The sequence below is a fragment of the Vollenhovia emeryi genome, unplaced genomic scaffold, assembly GCF_000949405.1.
Source record: "Vollenhovia emeryi isolate VEMERY1.0 unplaced genomic scaffold, V.emery_V1.0 DF939143.1, whole genome shotgun sequence".
Taxonomy (NCBI): Eukaryota; Metazoa; Arthropoda; class Insecta; order Hymenoptera; family Formicidae; genus Vollenhovia; species Vollenhovia emeryi.
The window spans coordinates 1,186,481-1,207,158 of record NW_011967223.1 but is presented as its reverse complement, the minus strand read 5'-3'; the positions used below and the strand labels follow the sequence as shown (position 1 = coordinate 1,207,158).

Genomic DNA, 20,678 nt, shown 5'->3' with positions numbered 1-20,678 from the left:
AAACGCGTTGCAAAATCTACATAAAACTAATTACAAACAAAATCCTTGATTCGTACATCTCTATCGCATCGTGTGCTCAAAAGAGAACACTATATGATTATCGATAATAATTATCTGTAGCTACAAGTGTTTAAGCGATAGCTGTACACGTTGCGTTAATTTTTGTAATTAAACAAGAATTTACAAGTGATACGCTCTCGATTACTAGCGCCGTAGAGCGAGAGGATAAATATTATGAGACACGATGCTCGAGAGTGCGTCGGAACCGTCGCACTGTGCGCGATAGCGGGTTGATAACACCCGGTCTTAATCTTATCACTAAGGAAATACATCAAGCGCCACGAACTGGATCGTTTTACGAAATTTATGAACGTGTCTAAACGCAAGTTAAAATATTATACATCGGCGGTGAAATCAATTTGGACCGTCGATCGTCCTCGTTTACGAGAATTGTTAAATTGCAATTTGCACCGAAATCTCTTCCCGCCCTGTTCAAAGGCAACCCGCGCGATTGGAGGCGCAGGATTCGAACACGGAGGCGGCCAAAGGTGGCACGAGAGATTGCGTTACGGCGCCTTCGCACTTAATCGCGACACGCCGCGGTCGAGTGATCATCGTTTTAGCGACAATCATTCTATCATTGGCTATTTTTAGCCGGAAATAGGTCGGTGCGCGGAGGGTTGGACGGCAATAAGAGGCCATGCTGAATAGTTTCAGCCGGCGGGTGTCGTCGAGCCACGAGGCTCGAATCACCACTGCTCGAATCAATTATCTTCATGGGTGTCTTTTTATCGTCACGTCCCCCCCGAGTCTCGCGATTAGAATCTCTTGGCCCGCGTTAATGACACATTTTCTCGGCGTCTTACAGAAAACAAAAGAAAATACGAAGGAGTTGCCCGTAGCGGCGAGTTGACGGGACGCTGTTAGCTTCCGAATCGCATCAATCTGTCACCGCAATTATCGCAAACGATGTTTTTTTTCCGTCATTCGTGACACCGAGAAACGTCGCTGTTAGAATATGAAGTATCTCCTCTGAATATTGCGCCGCTAATCGAGATGTCGCGATAAGATTTCGACACCAGAGATCGTGCCAGATCGTTCCAGGTTCCAGGTTTATCGCTCGAGGAACAATTTAAATGTATACACATAATTACGTACCTACTGAATTTTGGCTGACACGAAAATCTCGAGAAGGTTTCGCGCGATATAGACACGCTCGCCCATTAACATGGATCGATTAACGGCGCAAGACGATGAGATCTCGGTTGATGGACGCGCGATGAATATACTTGAGTATGACGAGAGCCAGAATCGCCGGTGTTTACGCATGTGACGACAGTCGTGCATCCCGTACTTATCTCTTTCCGGGAAACCCTCCCTCCTGTTTTCTCGTCGAGACCTGATCGTCCACCAACTTCTGGCACACCCAGAAAAGTGTTTCTTCGAAATCATGCAAGTTTTCTTTGAATTTTGACCTCACTAGACTTTTATTCAATTTCAAAGAAGAGATTTTGTTTACCTTTATCAAAATTTTATTTCATTCAGACTGGAATCTCTAAGAGGATTCATATCTGTTTCTTCAAATCTAGCAAATAAAAATTCAGTAGATTCAAAGAAGTGATTTCTTTACCTGCATCAAAATTTTATTTCATTGAGACTGGAATCTCTAAGAGGATTCGTATCTGTTTCTTCAAATCTAGCAAATAAAAATTTAGTAGATTCAAAGAAATGTGATTTCAACGTATCTCATTTGTTTAACTTAAATAAATCTGTTTTCTGTATGCAGAATCAGCATCGATGAATTTCTATCATATCTATTTCACAAATTTTGTATTCCAAAAATTATGTTACAATAAAAAATCTCTACTGTCGCATTTTGAATTTTAAAGTAAAAACTATACTATTTTCAAGTAAAAACCTACTTTTTCTGTATAAATTAATAATAATCAATTTGTTGATTACACTATTTATATCGTTATAATGAGATAGAATGATAATTAAAATGATTAATTTTTCGAATATTAATGTGTTATTCCCTATCTTTAATCCTTGAAATTAATACGTCCAAGCCAGGCGCGTTTGCCCGTTTCGCAAAAATTGACAAAGGATCGCAGGTGTGCGATACAATAATTTAAGCTTGTGTCACCATGTGCAAGAATGAATAACATCTATCACGCTCATCAATCAACACATACACATACGTGGCTTACGTAAAAATCCTGTTTTTTTTTGTTCATCGCATATTCAAAGGATGTTTCCGCGCAAATTTACGATAGAGTAGACCACGTTTTTGTAGACAAAATCCGATTTCGATCTTTTAAAAGCGATCAATCATCATAGCCTCAGATTACTGCGAGAGCGATTAAAATGTGTATCAAGTATACGTGTCCTGCGTAGGTTTAATTCAAGAATACACGAGGGACTAATTTTGTTTTCGATCAAGAAAATATTTATTGGTCGACCATCCAAGCACTTTCCCCGGTCAAACGTGGATTTGCAAGAATGGAGCATACGATCCGGGCTCGATTCGCGCTCGATTCAGTCGGAACGAGGTTACCGCGGACGAACTTAATTCGCGGTGAGAAAGGTCGAGTTGATCAGCGATGGCAAATAATTATTAATAGCACCAGGCGGCGGCTGTACAAGGCGTCATGGAATTAATTATCGCGCGCGGCGTAACGACTGCGCGTCATTAGGCAATTCAGGAATTTGTCGCCGTCGTCGTCTATTCAACGCGACGAGCGCGTGCACCTGCATAAGTGCGGACCGCGCATTGGGAAAAAAATGCACGCGCGCCTCGCCGGAGATCGCGTGTTTCTCTACGCGATGCCAATTTCGCGCTTTCCCGGACAATCGGAAACTAATCTCGGAAAATCGATCGACGTAACGATGATAACGACACTTGCCGCACGGCACGCGCCGGTATTTAAGCCTCCCTAGATGGAGCACGAGATTCTCTCGGCTTCGCGTGCATCATTATGGAAATCCGTTGACAAATATCTAACCGTTAGGGAAACTAGCGAGAAGCAATCGATCTCTCATCGTCTGGAGACGACACTCTTTTCTCACGTGAATATGGGACGATCGAGGAAGATGTCATCACACGCGGGTGAGCGTACTCGACTCTTGTCGACTCGAGCCTACGTGCATTCCCGGCGCTCGACGCAACGCGCGTCGATTAACGATCGTTAATGCATCTAAATCACGCAGAAACGACGTACGACTATTCAGGCGCGATTCAATGGAAAAGGACGGTAGCGCATCCGCCTTTGAGGAGTCTCCGAAGGATCCTCGTCGCAAGCGACCGCGAGTCAATCGACCAAGAACGCCAAGGAAAATTTTTACACGGTGTGCACGTCCTCGGACTGTCGCCCGTCGAGGGAAAATGTCGAGGAAAAAGGGGGGATCGTTGCGATTACGCAACGCACGATTTCCGATTGTTGCAAACTGTTTCGTCGAGATCGACGAGAAGAGGCGAATAAAATTAATGTCTCGCGATATCGAGATTAGGATAATTTATTTTTTGTTTATGTTTAATTCCCTCGTAGATTTCCCCGTGAATCATCGCGCGATCGTCGACGATGATTACAAGGGATCGCGGCTTATCGTTCAATCGATCCCATCGACGAAACTGGATTCGCGATTTTCTTCTCCTGCGGCGAATGTCGCGTGTATATACATGTCAGTCCTGTTATATAATACGCGATTGTGCTTCCTCTAACACGAGCCGTGGGGGCAGCCTCAGATTGACATAATTCTGAATGATGATATTGCATTCCGCGATGTTGAAGAATAATGAACGTGTATCGTAAATCACATTCCGGCGAGAGGCTGATGAAAACTTACGAGCGATTTCCGTCGAGTCGGGAGATTAAATTAGCCCTTTCGTGACCACTGGGACATGTAAGTTCCACTTGTAAAAGCCACGACGATTTAGCACGCGTCAGATTTTACTACTGAGAAAACGTTACATCGATAAAATCAAAATATTAATTTTGGTAAACAAAAACTAAATTCGGTCATGAAAGGGTTAAGGGTCTCGTTTCAACATCTTTGGCTAGATTAACCGTCGATTAATCCAACCGAAGTTGGTGAAAGAGGCCCTAAAGGACACAGCTTTTTCCTCTAACGCAGTTAAAAGGAGTAAAATTATCGCAACGTAATTAAGGAAAAATCTTGTCAAATATATTGTATCACATAAAATGTATAGAAGAAATTAAAGGATTTTCTAACAAAATTGTCGTGTGACAATTATTTCTTTAAATTCCTATATGATTTTTTGGTTCGCATCTTTGCAGGATGCGAGTTTTCATTTCTTTTTATCTGTAGGAAGAAAGATAGCCCTGGCAACGCTATAGGAACCGCAGTTTCTAAATTGTGTACAAAAATAAAAAGTAAACTTTTACAATTCGTTTACATATCGAAGTTACCGTATTTCTACGATTAAGTTTACTGAAAAAAAAAACTGTGAATCCCTCTCTCCCCCGCGCAAGTTTCACTCGCGAGAAGACGCGGTACCGCCATCTTCTGATACGAGCTCGCGACAAAAGAATTTGCATACCGATGGATAAGAGACTGCCGATAAAGATGCCGTCGATAAGGTAGATGGCGCTTCGTCAGTCGGTACAAAAAAAAAGAAACAGCGGAAGCAGTCTTTTGCATAAGTTGCATAAGCCTGTTTAAATTGATTGGTCTGTTTCTTTATGCGTTTGTCTATGGGCCATCGCACACAAAATTGCATAGCATAAGACAGTCTAGACCAATGAGCATGTTATGTAAATCAATATGGCGACTCAATGCTCGATGCTCATTGGTTTAAACGGTTTTTATGCTATGCATATACAGCTATGCAATTTTATGTACGATGGCCCTATGAACCAATCCATTTCTTCATACGCATGCTTATGCAAAAAATGCTCTCGCCCATAAACGCATGAATTATTACCTGTTGCAACGTAGGCACTTTCGTCCCAGTGCAATTCTGAGGACGCGATAAACAAATTTAAATACTATTTGAATTTAAATTTTCTTTAAATACGAATATCTAAACCTGTAATATGGAATGTACATGTATATTAAATGTATAATATGTACATATATGTTCATGGTTGAAAGTTTAAATATCTGCATTTAAAGACCAAAAAAATACGACGGTTCAGATATAAGTGCATGTCCGGGCATTGGTACTTTTACCTTAATTGCAAAAATTGTAGTAATAAAGACGCTCGTGCGTCAGTTATAAAATCGCCAGGAAAAAATATAGAGCTGCATTGGCGAGAATGAATGGGACAAAGTATATCTTTACCTCGACGAGATAAAAGCAATTGTTCAGAAAAGTTTTCAGTAGTTTCGTTTATCATCGACAATTATGAGTTACATTACGAATGGACCATATTAGGACGGATTTGCAAATTCTCGTCTCCAAGAATATATTTCCTCGCGTAAGAGTAGATAAATGCATCCTAATTCGCAAAATTCGCGCGCGGTCTGAAAGTGACCGGTCAGCTGTCACGTGTAGGCCGTTCAGTCCTGACAAAAATATACCGTTGCTCCGTTAAACTCCCACGAATGTCTAACGAATCTAACGAATAATGTACGTTGCTGGAATCGCATTTCAATGTATCTGGCACAATTTCGCGCGATAGCGATGTATGTACAGCAGCGCGAACAAAGCAACCGGAGTAATGACATTATATCTTATCGTTTCGGAGCTTGTTTTGTCGGTCTAAAAAGAAGGTATGTTTAGTGAAACGCATGACAACATTAGTCCCGTCAGATACGACGTTCCGCGTTGAGTGCGCTATGAATTACGTTACGCAGTCGAAAATACAGAGTGTTATGTAATACCCGCCTCTTATTTGCAGATAGAGCGGACTAGACTAAGTCGAAAAATCCTCTACCATTTTACAATTTTCGCACTAGTTAATGAGATGTTAATTATTAAAAATCCCTGTCTTAGCCCGGCCTACCGCCCAATTCAAGCGGTCATCCCGCGATTGTCGCGCGGGGAGTTGTTTATGGCCGGTTCTACATTGATCGTATCGTAGAGTCGCAAGCGTCGCAAATCATAGATTCAAACAATCAGCGTTGAATTAGAACCAGTCTACGACCCTTGCGACGCTACGATGCGATGCGACTAATGTAGAACCAGCCTATTATAGATAGCCGCTACCGTGTGTCATAAGCAATTTCCCGCGCGCCTACTCTCTAAAGTTTTTGGAGTGAAAATAGAACCGTGGAGAGAAATGTTCACTCTATTGGAGCGAATCTTTACTCTATTAGAATAAATATTTACTCCAATAGAGCGAATATTTCACTCCACGGTTCTATTTTCACTCCAAAAACTTTAGAGAGTAGCAACGCCAATCCCGGGACGGCCGTATCTCGCCGCGTGCTTGAATTGGACGGTAGGTCGGGCTAAGACAGCGAATTTTAATAATTAATCAAGGGAAATTTTTTAAAAATCCACCGAACTCGCAAAATTGGTGTTTATTTTAGTCACTTGTGAATATGCCTCGATGGTCGGTTGAGACGCCCGCCTAGAGTGAAGGGAGGTCCAGGTTCAAACCCTGGCTGATATAATATTTTTCGTAAAAAAAAATTCTGTATTATTAAAATTGCCAGATACGGTCACATAAAAATCAATGATGTTGTAGAATAATTTAATTGTCAAAATAATTATATGTATTCTTGAAGTGACAATTAGAATACGTAAATAAGACTGTAATATTGTTGCAATGTAAGATTATTAAGTGCTTCTAAGAAGATTGTAGATTGTTGCGTATATACGAAACAATAAACGCGTTAATTTGATTATATAAGAGTTCATCTGACGTTTATTTGTTTCTGTGTAGTACAACTAGTATGCGCGCTCTGTCATTTGTCTCGTTTTGCGTCGGTCCCTTCCGCGCATCCTACATTGTTCTGGGCAGATTAATAAGAGAAAAGTTCTATGTGCGATAGTGTAGCTTTGATACACTACTACACATACAACTACAGTACGCACACATATGTACGCCGCTGGATTGCTGCTGAAAATAATGGCGGAATACCACGTGATCGGGACCGAAAAGATCAAAGGGCTGACAGAGAGTGCACATACTAGTTATACTATGTCCGCGATATTGAAGAACGAAAGAGCGATAAGTCGCAATCGTTGCGATTTCCATAAAGAGACCGATAAACGGTTTCGCCGCCGCGCCGGCTATTGTTTCAGCTCACAAAGAGGGACTTTCCGCGGGATTTGCGCGGCGTGGAAAATTTTTATCGCCGTCCGCAAGCGCGAAGAGGACAATCCCGCGACCGATTTGCAAGGGAGAGACAAAATAATAAAGAGCGCAATAGAGAGAACACGCGGGCCTGCAATTATTTCATTGCCCCGCGTGACGTCAACGAGCGTGTTCGCCAATCGCGCGTGAGACGCGAGCGAACCCCAAGGCGAAATCGGCGAGCGAACGGTATCAGCGCGAGCTCAATTAAAATTGATTTCGCGACGACTCGTGGGCGACACAGGAGGCCGACCCTTCACCTCCGGCAATAACGACTAATTGCCAACGTCAGACGTCGTATGATACAAATTCTGATCAAACTACTTCGCGATTTAAGACCTTAACCATGAGGTATAATATCGAGATCAATGTCACACGTTTTGCATCCGATTATACGCCAAAGATATAGGTTTTTTTTAGGGCGAAATTTTAAGAAAATGAACCCGCGATCTTCTATCAATTAAAAAAGATCGAAGAGCTGAAAAACACTTTTTCCTAATTTTCTACATATAACATATATTTTTGTATAATTATAATTTACAGCAATTAATGATATCTCTGTAAAAACTAAATCTTGCAATATTTTATTATCGAAAATAGAACGCGTTTTCTACACGGAGAGAATTTTCTCTTAAAATTTATCCTGAACATTGTGTAATCGTGGGGCAACACGGCATTTTGAAGAGCTTTATGGGAGTTTATTTAAATTTTATCATACATTTCACTAGTAATTATACTCGGTATATATTTTACTAGTAAAGTGTACGGTAAAATTTCAAAGAACTCTCACAAAGTTCTTCAAAATGCCACGTTGTCTTACGATCACATGATTTTCAGGGCAAATTTCAAGAGAAAATTCTCTCCGTGTAGTAAATCTGTGATTCGAGGCGTAAACCGCCGAGGGTATTGTGGTGTACAGATTTCAGGCATTACTAGGCACTTTTGGGCATTAGTGGGCGTTATTTGGCCTCGCTGGGGCATTATAAAGAATCTAAAAAGATAAAACAAGATAAAGTAAGAGATTAAACAAGATAATAAGATAAAGTAATGCCCACTGGGCATTAGTAGGCATTGGTGTGCGTGATTTTGGTCAGCGGTTTACCCCTCGCTGTGATTCAAAAGTTAAGAGAAGCTCGAGAATATCGTTTAGTAAATCAGTTTAAAAATTGACGTAAAACATAGCGACGACTGTTCGGGAGTCACTGATAACTACAGATTGATTAACAACACGCGCGCGATACGGAATCAAGCGAGGATGCGACTCGCGGCGAATCGAGCGTTTGCCGGAGACTCGTGGTTTTTCTGCATGTAATCATTCTCGTTACGCGAGATTCCGGTTGGAGAAACGTCCGCGCAGCGATTCTGCGAAGACATGAGTCATTCTAAAAACCCACCTGAGACGCCCGTTCGCTTTTATCAATCGGCCGAAATTATCTGGATCTGTTCGCAGACGTGGCAGACAAGAGGTGTACACGCTGTTACGAGGACCGAGTTAAATCCGAGCGAAGAATCATAATTGCAAAGTAGCGAAATTAATCAGCCGCAAGAGCGGTAACATCGTGCGTGCTGCTTCATAGAATATTAAATAATCATGATTGTTCGCGTAACACTGTTAAGTAATGTCAAATGAATTGCTCAGCATGTTGCGAACAATTTTCTCTAACGATCTCCCCCCCCCCATCCGGAATGAATAAGTACATTTGCGTTTTGCCAGTAGAGGAAAGTCCCCTATTTATGAGATAGCGGGGTTTCTGTTAAATTAATAGGCATTATCTGTTGATTCCGACGTGAATTTATTGCCCTTGGAGTGAAATCTGTTTAGTGGAAAATTCATTGTTAGGTAATCGTTGCGAAGAAAGACTTGTGATTGAATGTGGGTGTTGAAAGCCTGCTATCTCATATTGGAAACCTGTCTCATAATAGAGATCTTTCTTTGAAGAATAGAGATATATCTTTGAAGAAAGATAAGAAAGATAACTCTTGCAGTTATCGCCGCTACGTTAGTTCCGACAGCCTTCAACGTCCACTCGTGCCCTCGATACTTTCCGTCAGTTCATTACGAAACTTAATAGTGCGCACACGTGCGCACCGCGTTAATAGCTGCGCGCTAATTTGCGGATTCCACGAAGTTCTACCGCGGCCCCGGTCGGTGAAATACGCAATTTACAACGATAGGAATGCTGCCGGAGTAGTTGCTGATATACAGGTCGGTAACAAAGGTAAAAGTAGCGCTACTTTCCGTCCGATTGATCGTGGATCCTCGTTCACGCTGCGCTTTCGCGAAATTCCCACGTTATCACGATAAGTACTTCATTTCCGAACGCAATCAAGAACGCGCTCCTACATTCGCCGGACTCACTTTCTTCCGTCGAACTTTACTCGCGCGTGAAGCACGAAGAAGTTTACGTTTTCCCTGTCTGCCGCAACGACACGGCTTGTCTCGCCGCCGACAGATTATGGAAAGTATATGAACTGATAAAGGTTAAAATAATAATAAAGTCGCGCAGGTGGTAAACAGTTGAATGACTAAAGCCTCGTGCTTATCTCGCGGGCCCATAGTCCACGAGATGTGTGATGTTACATCATCGGCGCGCCTCTCGAGCATAGTACGAAGTGTGCGCAATCGGTGACGCAAGTAATTGATATTCAATGGCCGCGCTGATTACCTTTGCTCATTTCCAAGATTCGCGAGCGGCTCGAGAGCCTCCGTCAGACCGGGTTGAGAACCGGTTACTCGGTCGAGCCCCTCGGCCGACAGTCAATTTATCCAATCAGCGGCTTTCTTGCCGTGACGTCGCGGGTCATCAAGTCATCAAGTGCAAGCGGGTTGATTCGTCGGCTCGCGTGTTACTCATTACGAGACGCTTTATTGATAAATCGGTCAAAGTCGCGTATATTGCTCCAATTGTTGCGACAATCGAGACCTATACCGGTTCACCAAACAATGTCATCAAAAGTGTAACTGTTAAATTAGCCGCCAACGTCAATCGTCTAATGATAGATTCTTCGATCGAGATAAAATCCGTTTCGTAAACAGGTTGAGGTACCTTCGGCGACTTGAGCTTGGCAATAAAGAATGAAGAGGTAAAGCTTCCGGCAAGCAGAATTTTCAAGGTACCTACCATTAACACATTCATCACCACGGTGATCCCCGGTGACTGTCATGGGGCGCCAGTCGCATAAATACGCCATGTATCTCTCTGAAAGTCAATCAGTGGATTATCACTGAAAACAGTGAATAGTCACTAATTTATAATGTATACTACTGAAAATCGCAGTGGTATAACTGTAAGTGACTATTCACTGTTTTCAGTGAAAATCCACTGATTGACTTTTAGATATTATATTTTTGTGCAATTCAATATAAATTTGTAAAAATCTACTATAAGTTACTACTATATGTATATTTACTACTATAAATTCAAAATTTTATTTATTATTACTCTTTTTAGTATAAAATAATTCAATGAATGAAAAATCACGCGAAATACGCTCGGCGGTGAAAGTGTTATTCATCGTTTCTATTCAGTATTTACCTAATTTATGAAACGAAACAAGGCTCTTTGAATTGGAGAATCGAGTTTACATTGCTGATGATTAATTAACGCGTGGATGCGATGGAACGATTTATTTGCACCAAACGGAAATACGTGCCTACGCGGTTCGAAATTTCCGTAAACAATTGGATAACCGTCGTAATTTCAGCGGGGATTCTCTTCCCGCGCGATAATCGCGGCGGAAATATCATTGTCTCCAATGACGCGGGGTAATCGAGCGACTTGACGTCAACGAGTACCACGTTCCGATAACAAACTGCGCGCCAACGGCCGCGATTGTTTTGTCATTTTAGCTTGTCGTTTCATCCATTCACTTTGGGTTCGACGATTTTTCAATAATTTTTGTATTCTCCTGTTGGCGATGAATGTGTCAAGTATCGGATCCATTATTCATTGCTTACATTCTGAACTCACTCCATTGAAATGAAATAAGCTTTTTGCGAACCTCAGGAGCAACCTGTCTGGCCTTCAATCTGGCTTTACTGAGGCAAACTATATAGCAATTTTTAAGGCGAGGGTTTATAAAATCCAAGGACTTGAATCAACACTGAAATTCTTAGAATATCTCACATCGAGTGTGATCCTTGGAACCAAATTGCATATATCGATCAAATTGGAATAATTTTACAACTTTTTCTCTCGCCGCAAAGTCAAAACGCATGCAGAGCAGTCGTCACATTGTGTTTACTGTAACCGAAGTTCATCGATCAAATTGGAATCATTTCAGAACTTTTTCTCTCGTCGCAAAGTCAAAATGCAGAGCAGTCGTCACAATGTGTTTACTACAACTGGAGTTGGTCGTATCTCCGCCTTGACACCGGGTCCAGTCGGCCTCATCATCGTCAAGTCCCGCATGAGAACCACTCGAGACGAGCCCCTCGTCCGACCGGCTGGGACACCAATCCAGCGAACGGTCCCGCTACCAACGCCTACCGAGCCGACGAATCGCCGGCGTCCGGAGAGAAGGCTCGCCGCTCGCACCTTGCACCTTGCAGCGCGTCGCCTTTCTCTCCGGCGCTGTCGCGACAGATTCGACGTTGAACCGACAATTGCGCCATTCGAGCTGAACTTCGAGCAATAAATCCCGCGTGTTCGTCACGGCGAGCCGTGACGACACCGCGTGTGTGTACGCCCCGTCGACATTGGCGTGATAACCGAAAGCAGTGCGTCACGCCGTGACGCAACTCCCAGGTCGGAGATGCGTTTACGATCGGATGATGGAACCTCCTCGTGACATTGCGTTTTCGTGAAACAGATTCTCCGAAACGGGGGAAACGCGGGAGGTTGTATCTCGGAAACTGTCGGGAGGGGACGGAGAGCTCGAGCCTTCGCGCTGTCGATTGGCATCTTCCTGGCGGTGCAAATCGTTATCAAACAATAAAATATATACCGCGAGCGGATCGTGTTAATTTATATTTTCAATTCGAAGCGTCGCGGAGCTTAGAATTTTTCCTTCTCATTAATACATTCGTCAAATATTGTTCGATCTCATCCCGTACGCTCGTTCCGAGAATTATGAGATTGCAGTTTGATCTGCAAATTCTACAGAAATCCTGAGCTTTCCTTCCCTCCTTCCGAAAAGAGAGAAAAAAAAGAGTTGATCGCGCAAAACTGAGAAAAATCCCGGGAATTAATTTACCTCCCACTCCTCGTAAGAAAATCGCGACAATTCGTGAAAGACGAGTGAAATTTATTCGCAGCTTGACACAAGTAGAAGTTCGTTATTCAAGAATTACCCAACCGCAATCGGCGACTGCGCTTTTGCATTCGTTGCAGACAAAGCAACATCCGTTCCCGCTGACGCAGCGCTTATGCGGCTGCCCGCGACTACATATCCGCGACCTAAACAAAAACTAAAAATAAGAGACCCGCGTTGACGATGTCACGTGAAAAAGGATCGTCCGGATATTTAAAAAGCTGTAGAGGATATTTACCGTCCACGTACTGAATGAAATTCGAGCGAGCGAGGGGGACAGGCAGATAAATTATCTCTTTCTCTCTCTCTGACCGTGAAACGACGTTGCTATGGCGCGATTTCTCGCTGGTATATTAGAAAATACATTGTGCTCCGCACTCTCTCTCTCTCTCTCTCTCTCTCTCTCTCTCTCTCTCTCTCTCTCTCTCTCTCTCTCTCTCTCTCTCTCTCTCTCTTTCTCTCTCTGTATCTAATCCATCTAATAATATCGCCCGCGCGGCCCTGTAATTTGCTTAGGTAGGTCGACATCAATTCTGGCACAGTGTCAATTGTGACATGAAATTCGCGCTCACGAGGACCCATGTTAATTTCGGCTGTGTAGCTGCTCATTCACGCCCGCAGCGCTCCAATCGCCGCCGCTCTAACGTTCTAACGTTACTTCAACCCCCGGAGAAAAAGATCGGCGTACGACGCGAAAATGAAAAGAAGAAACAAGTACCGCGCACGGTGCGTCCGCAAACTGAAGAAACGGGACCGAGAGTCTTCGTCGACCCTTTCGTGACCCACTTTGAGTCCCACTTACTTATTTTTGCATCTCTGGATTCCAGAGATACTATAGTCTCATTAAGAAATAATTATAATAATTCGGTGTCAAAGTTATCCGAACGCCTATTTATTATCCAAAATAGTAGCGTAATATTCACTTTTCTGCTCGTCCACGAAAACAGAAAAAAGAATTCGAACGACGTTACGGCTTATGATTATTTCAAATTAGGGAAACAGCGTCACATTATCAAACATTATTTTTTCCAGACAGTATTCCGGTAGCTCTTAATTATTTCAAAATAAACCGGATGCAATAATTAACTAGAATGTTAATTGTAATGTGACTCCGTGTGCATCAGGTAAGAGAGTACGCGGATATTTCAGACGACGGTGAGTCAAAAGTTGCGACTGTGGCTCGTAGATTTTCTTTTTAGCGCACGAGAAATTAAGAGAAAGATGTACATATGTATATGTATATGAAATAGATGACGCGCGAAATTGCGAGCCGCTAATTTCGACTGCGCAACTATTCATTCGCGTTGCGTTTCACGGTGGCCAGTGGCACCATTAACAATCGTTCGCACATACCGAATTGATTCACGCCCAATTCGAACTGGTCCGCCAGATCTACGCTACGGAGGACGGTAACATTCCGCTCGCGCGATCGCAAATTAACGTCGCGCGCTAATTTACCTAAGTCGATAATAGAAAATTCAATTTGAGTCTTTTAGTCCGCCGATAAACGTAAGGTCGAGTGTTTTACGACGCCGCGTAACTCGCTCCGAGCTAATTAAAATAAGAATTCACACAAACGAGCATCCGCATTCTTTTTTTCCCACACAAATCTAAATAGCTCATACTTTTCTTGAAGTACAAAAATTAAAATTTTTATTTTTCCGTTTAAGACTTTTTAGTATTCGTCGTTGCTCTTTATTGCTTTGCGAGCCTGTCTCTGATAAATCAACGAGCGTAACCAGCATTTCAATTTACAAGTCCGAGATATTTTTTCGCGGCGAATGCAAATCGGAACCTTCGACTGGCCGCTTCCGAGAGGCATCGTCAATGGAGCTCAAAAGGACACTAGGTGACAATGATATCACATCGTCCTTCGACGCGAATACGCGCGCGAAATGGTAATCATCGAACTCGAGATGAGGACGTCGCGATTTATCTTTCTTACGTCTATCTCTATCAATGTGGATTAACTTTCGTCTCGGTTTAACTCTTTATCATTTTCTAATTCTTGCAACTATTAAACTTAACTTACATTGGTAGAAATGGACATTAATAATGATATATCCCGGTCTTCGCTTCTTACGGCACGGTGCGTTAATAGTGAAGCGCAGAGCAGGCATTTGCATCTAAAAATACGCCCATGTTCGTAGCTATCCTAATCGCGACGACGCGGGGAGCATCGTTGCATTTCGAAAAAGATTGCAGTATCGAGCACTTTACCATAACTTTTAATCATTTGTATGACACAAAATCCTCACGCGACGTATTGATTACGCCACAACGGAGATCGCATATTTCAAGACGAAATTCAATATATTGTGGGGCGGAAAAGCACCCAAACAGTTAATATTTTTCTTAAAATACAAAAATTAAATAAATTAAAATTTCTAATTTAAAAACTCCTTAGTTTCCGTCGTTATCGCTTTGCGAGCCTATCTCTGATAACTCAACGAGCGCAACCCGCATGGGGGGAGAGAAGTTTCTCTTACAATTTACCCTGAAAATCATGAGATAATCATGGAACAGCGTGGCATTTTAAAAAACTTTGTGGGCTTTTTGAAATTTGACGACACATTCTACTAGTAAAATGTATATGCAAGTATAATTACTAGTAAAATGTATGGTAAAATTTCGAAAAACTCTCATAAAACTCTTCGAAATGCCACGTTGTCCCACGATTACATGATTTTCGGGCTAAATTAAAACCAAAATTCTCTCCGCATGCATTTCAATTTGATGCAAGTCCGAGATATTTTTTCCCCACTTGACATTCAAAATTTCATTTCGATACGCAGGTCCTAGCTTTCCGCTCTCTAACTGTCGGGCATTTTATTTAGCGCAATATTATGTAACAAAGGAATAAACCTCAACGAACACGAGTACACGGATACACAGACACGCTGACACGACGAAGCCGAGAGATGCTCGCGCGAGGGCTCCCGGAGTCCTCTCGGAACACGTGCTTACGCACGACGTTCGCAATTGTATGTGTGTGTGTGTGTAACGCGATTCTCCTCTTGAAAACCGTACGTACCTTTGCATCCGCTTCAGCGCAGCAAGAGCGTACCGAAACAACAGAGACTATGCACGCAGAGAGGAAGAGCAGAGGATTGTTCACTGAAATTCGCGCGCGGTCACTATCGGCGCACACTGTCCGCCGCGATAACGTCGGTCGCGTTCGCCGCGTGAGGAGCAAGTGCGTGTTCACTGGCGAGAAGGAGCCGATCGGGTCGGTCGCACTAACGAAACCGACTTGTCCCCTCGCGAAAGGAGAAACGAAAAACGTGAGGGACCTCACGATGGTGCCGCGTTACGTACGTGACTGGCTGACTCGCCCGCGTGAGTAGTATCCGAGAGTGCCGCCGACACGAGTCGGAGTCACTCCGCTTCCCTCTCCCGCCTGCTCAATCAGGGCCGAACTCGCGTACGAGCCGAGCGAGTCGCAGAACACGGGGACTCGCGCACTCGCGTTACGAACGGCCTCCTCGTGTTACCTGGAAAAGGATAGTCTCGCGCGCGCGATTCCTTCGGACTCGAAATCTTTCTCTTCTTCTTCTTCTTCTTCTTCTTGTGTAATATGGCGCTGGTTATCTAGTCGAGTCCAAGTGGGCCAGGACTAATCAATAGTCGTGAAATGTCTTCTCTAGGTTTTATCTTACGCTGCTTTTTAGCTGCTTGATTTCAAGGCACTATTAGTCGCCTCTTACGACACGGAAGGCTAGTCGGATGATCTATTCGTAAGCGGATCAACGCGCCATTTGGACTCGAGATACCTGCTCGATTCGCGGCCGCTTGCGTCTCGCGGAGGCAAGAAGGCGTTTCGCCTTTACGAAAATTAAGGGCCGCGATCGGCTCCGGCACTGCACCGGATTTCGCTCATTATCAGCCTCGTCCCGTCTCTCTTTTGTTCCCTGGCTAGACACGGCTCTCTTTCTCTTCACTTGGAGGATAGATGCGTTCGTCGCGACATTCCGCAGGAAAGCGCTCTAACTGTACTCGCGGGTACGAGACCGAGTAAAGACAGGCTGCTGTGCTCTTTCAAAATCTAATGAGGAGACACAAAGTCTAATCCTTGGTGTCTCGGACTGTTATAAATCTAGAATTAGTTTCGACTCTTACGCCGATGCGTTGAATGCTATCTATGCGATCGCGAGTTAACCCCCTTCATGATCGAGTTAATTTTTATTTTAATTAATTTTCGTACGCTTTTTTAGTAATTAAATATTTATACTAAATCATTGGGTCTTTTTAAATCTTTTCGTGGGTCTTATATGCCCAGTGCAGGTCACGAAAGGATTAAGATGTCTTCGTTCAACTGAAGATGTGACAAATCAAAGAGACTGAAATCTTCGCCGAGAGAGAAAGGAGAATGGAAAACACACTGTCTAAAATATCAATGAAGAAAGAAAAGGAACGGCGGAGGACCGTGGCGTTTAATGCAAAACTCTTTCATAATCGAGCAAGACCAGCTGAAAAGAGTGTAATCGAGTGAGCATCTCGTGGCGAAGACCCACGAGAGAACGAGGGGAATTTCCTAGCTCTAATTCGGTCCTCGGTGAGCAAACTTCACGCACTCCGCGGCATCGTCCGCGGTCTATATTGAACGGAGACCCGGAGCGAACTGGTTTTTGCGTATCGACGTACGCACTTTCCTCGTATGCGTGCATCACGGTACATCAACTGCTGCCCAACGTGCGCAGCCGAGCGAAGTTCGACGAAGAAACGCGACTGTAGCACGTGCCACTCGGTCACTTTGCGTCCGAAGAAATGCGCGGAGGAGGAGAATTTCCAACCTTTGGCATCTACTTTCGTGTCTGATTCGGCATATCTTCGTATTGTTTACGCGCGCGGCGATCGTCTCCTATGTCCGAGAAAAACAAATCGCGTGAATTGTCTCGCTAATGAACCACTGTGCGGCTTGGAGCTGTTGTCGTCGATTTGCATTATAGACGCGTGCAGTAATAATTTAGTTGTAAATTGGCCTCGCGTGAAAACTATCTTCGTACGTGTCGTGCGGCTAACCGCAGACGCTATGCGTTCTACTGCAATTATCGCTGTAAATTCTAGATGCATATGAAGCCTTGTTGCAGTGAATACAACACTGAGAAAAATGTCCGATTAAATATAATCGAATAATGCAATTACATAATAACAAACGGATATATCCAATTAAATTTATTAATCCAATTAAATCCAATTAAATTATTAAATTAAATAAAAAACACAAAAAAAGTATATCCGATGAAAAATATGATCGGTTTTCCGATCAAATTTCATCGGTAACTGCATTTCGTCGGATGTATCCATAATTTAGTCGGGAAATGTAATCGGAAAAATTAACCATCGGAAACACTACTTGATTGGTTTGTCCGATGAAAATTTTCCTCAGTGAAGTATAAGATATAACACATAAACGGTACTCCATACTTTGTCCTGCAATTTTAGTATAATATTTTTGTATGAGTTATTAGATAAGTGGAGAAGTTTTGTGTCCTTAAAGAAACTAGAACAATACCTGCGCGCGTGACTTATTTATTTTTTCTTATTTTCTTACGATAATTTTTACGCGTAACAAATAATTAAAAAGGTTGACCGATGAGAAACACGAACAAAAGAAGTGACACGAATTTAAAGGGGAAGTGAAACACACCGCGCTTCGAGAAAACCAATCGGTTTCACGGAAAAGAGGCCTCAATTGTTCGATATTAACGACATTCATGTCGGTAACGTCTACTCTTTAGAAAAGGAATAAGCCGGGAGCACACACTTCCGCATAAGTGCATAAGCATATGCATAAGGAATTTGATTGGTCCATTTTCTTATGCATTTGCTTATACAGAAGTGTGCGCTCCCAGCGATAATATCATTTTTTTACAACGTTCCATGCTCTCGCATCTGTGTTTTGCGCGTAATTAAGATCGATTGCATATTTCGTAGATACCAACGAGAATCGTAATGATCCTCGACGCGGATCTCAATGCATTTTGTCGCTCGAAGCGAGGCGAAGGTCGATGGGAGCGCGGGGCTCTTGCGAATGACCCCATAAAAGAGCTGCGTCCTAACTGCATTCCTGCGGGGAGAGAAACGTTTCAAAAATATCTCTCGCTAAATAACGACTTGGAGAGTGTATCCTTAACGGACCCGGATTTAGCCCTTTACCCGACGCGCTCCGAAAGCGGGCGAGCCCGCTGATTGCCGATTGGCGCGGCAGGAAATTGAGAAGCGTGGCGAGAGAGTGTCGGAGCGTTTCCGCGACGGAAACGCACGCCGCGAAGTAAGGACGACAATTAGGCTCGCCCAGGGACTTCCGGCAGATAGATCGCCGTCCGCCAATCGATCTACTCGAGGAAAACCTTGCGCGTACGTACCGTGTAACCTTGGCTCTCTTTCCGGCGCGTCCTCAACCTTGACGCGCGCACGCAAATAGGGCCGAGCGATGCGCCGCGGCTGCAGCGGAAGCGAAGCTTTCCCTCGCGGTGCAGGGGAGCCTCGGGTCGACTCGTTGCAACTTGCAAGTGTCGCGGAACGGCAGAGTTCACTCAACTTTCGCACAGGGGCACCCAGTTCCCGCGGGCCGCCCGCGACGCACCGGTGCCGCGAGTTAGGCGGGAGAAAACGCGAGTCTCCAAGGTGCGCTCCGCCTTTCCTCCGTGCGAGGGAAAAGGTCTCTCACCTCCACCTTCGATTATCTCTCGATACGTCTCTCTCTCTTTGTCCCGAGTGCGACAAGTAGTAGCCGATTTATCGAGAATCGGCCGTGATTTTGGGAAGCGGCGGCGACGCGTGACCGCGGAGGAGAGGAGTGCGAAATTAAATTCGGAGATAGCACGCGATGGTGCGACACGCGCGCTCGAGAGTCACTTCGCGGAGAGACGGAGGAAGATGTCGACGCGTCGACGTTCGGTCGCGGACTAACGCAACCGGGGATCGTCAATCGCCTTATATGTAAGTGCCTTATAATCATCGCCGTGCTCGTCGGCAATTCACCAATATTTCTCGCTCGGAGGCGATCGAAGTTTGCCTCCGAGGCCGATCTTCGACGCAGATCCGGCCGCGTCGTTAACGGCGCAATGTTATGTTCACACCGTGTCGGTACACCCGCGACTCGCTGGTCGCAAACAAGTGGATCAGCTGTGCGCGAGGCTCTCGTTGGGTCGCGAGCGCTGCGGTTATGGGAATGGTATATTACACAAATGTTTTCGTGAATCGACAGTTCTTATAGATGCAAAAAGTGCAAAATCACTCCAGCGTCCCCTTAACCGAGTCTACCCCGATTTCCGACCTAGATAGTCTTCCCTATTCTGTATTCCGCGGTCGAATCGCTATCGCGGTGGAGGCGCCGATCGAGCGCGACCATTAGCTGCGTTCAACGGAGGAAGCTGTTCAGTGAGCACTTCACATCGATTGGATTATTCTTTTAGGCCTGTACTGTGACAGAATTATTCCTCTAGATCTAAAAACGCAACCCCATTAGTGACCGCTCACTGAGCAGTCTTGTCTGCTGAACGCAGCCATTGACGAGAGATAGCAGTTCACTTTGCAGGCCCATGAACGGGGGACGATAAGCGAGCGATGAGACGCGGGCTATAAATACAGTTCCCATTTCTATTCTTACTCAGCCCTCCCGGTCTCTCGCACGAAATGTCAGTCGCGAAACGAGCTCGTCATCTCCGCGCCGTGAAATGTTATTGTACAATTTTATATTACGCGAGAGTAAGCTAATAATGAAGATCGAGACACCGCGGCGCGCACGTTCTGGCCGCTACGTGCCTCGATTGTGGGACGACCGTGTCGCTGAATCAGGTGGTGAATTGTTACACAATTCGTTCGCACGGTGTACGCGTGCCGTTTTATTTATGAAAAAAAAATGCACGCCACCGTGGAATCTCGCATAGCATGTCGCGCGACACGTGGCCGCGGCGTGAATGCCCCGCATACGCACGTGTCCGATATGTATGATGTTATTGCTCGCGGATTTATCAAGAGGCCAGTTAACTGTGGAAGCACGTACCGACTGCAGCACGCTAAATCCGATTCAACACGACCGATCCACGTGAGTTTCCCCGGCATTTTTGCGTGAAAGAAGAGAGTGGCGTTTATATCAACAGCAATGGAATAATTTAATTGAACAAAATAATGCTGAAGAAATAATAGCTA

The 20,678-nt window shown here is 44.2% G+C and overlaps 2 protein-coding genes and 1 long non-coding RNA gene across 6 annotated transcripts in view; 2 read left to right on the top strand and 1 right to left on the bottom strand.

The window, feature by feature from the left end:
* Positions 1 to 20,678, bottom strand: part of LOC105566651 (trehalase) — a 61,042-nt gene that overhangs the window by 30,155 nt on the left and 10,209 nt on the right. Inside the window, exon 1 of one of the 4 annotated variants that reach the window (XM_012020828.1) lies at positions 18,890 to 20,642. The exons of 2 other annotated variants lie outside the window; for them this stretch is intronic. Coding sequence is in view for 1 of the 2 variants with exons in the window: in XM_012020829.1 (XP_011876219.1) it covers positions 15,556 to 15,563 (8 nt within the window). In the remaining variant the exon portion in view is untranslated. Of the gene's footprint in view, positions 1 to 15,555; positions 15,962 to 18,889; positions 20,643 to 20,678 lie in introns of those variants that run through there. One more of the 4 variants, XM_012020829.1, reaches the window with a different exon arrangement.
* Positions 2,285 to 3,506, top strand: LOC105566652. Its single transcript, XM_012020831.1, has 2 exons — positions 2,285 to 3,109; positions 3,211 to 3,506. The coding sequence occupies exons 1-2, from the start codon at positions 2,941 to 2,943 to the stop codon at positions 3,480 to 3,482; spliced, it is 441 nt and encodes a 146-aa protein (XP_011876221.1). The 5' UTR covers positions 2,285 to 2,940; the 3' UTR covers positions 3,483 to 3,506.
* On the top strand, positions 9,093 to 12,949 carry LOC105566653. Its single transcript, XR_001009301.1, has 3 exons — positions 9,093 to 9,474; positions 10,306 to 10,382; positions 11,553 to 12,949. It is a non-coding gene; the product is annotated as an uncharacterized LOC105566653 (long non-coding RNA).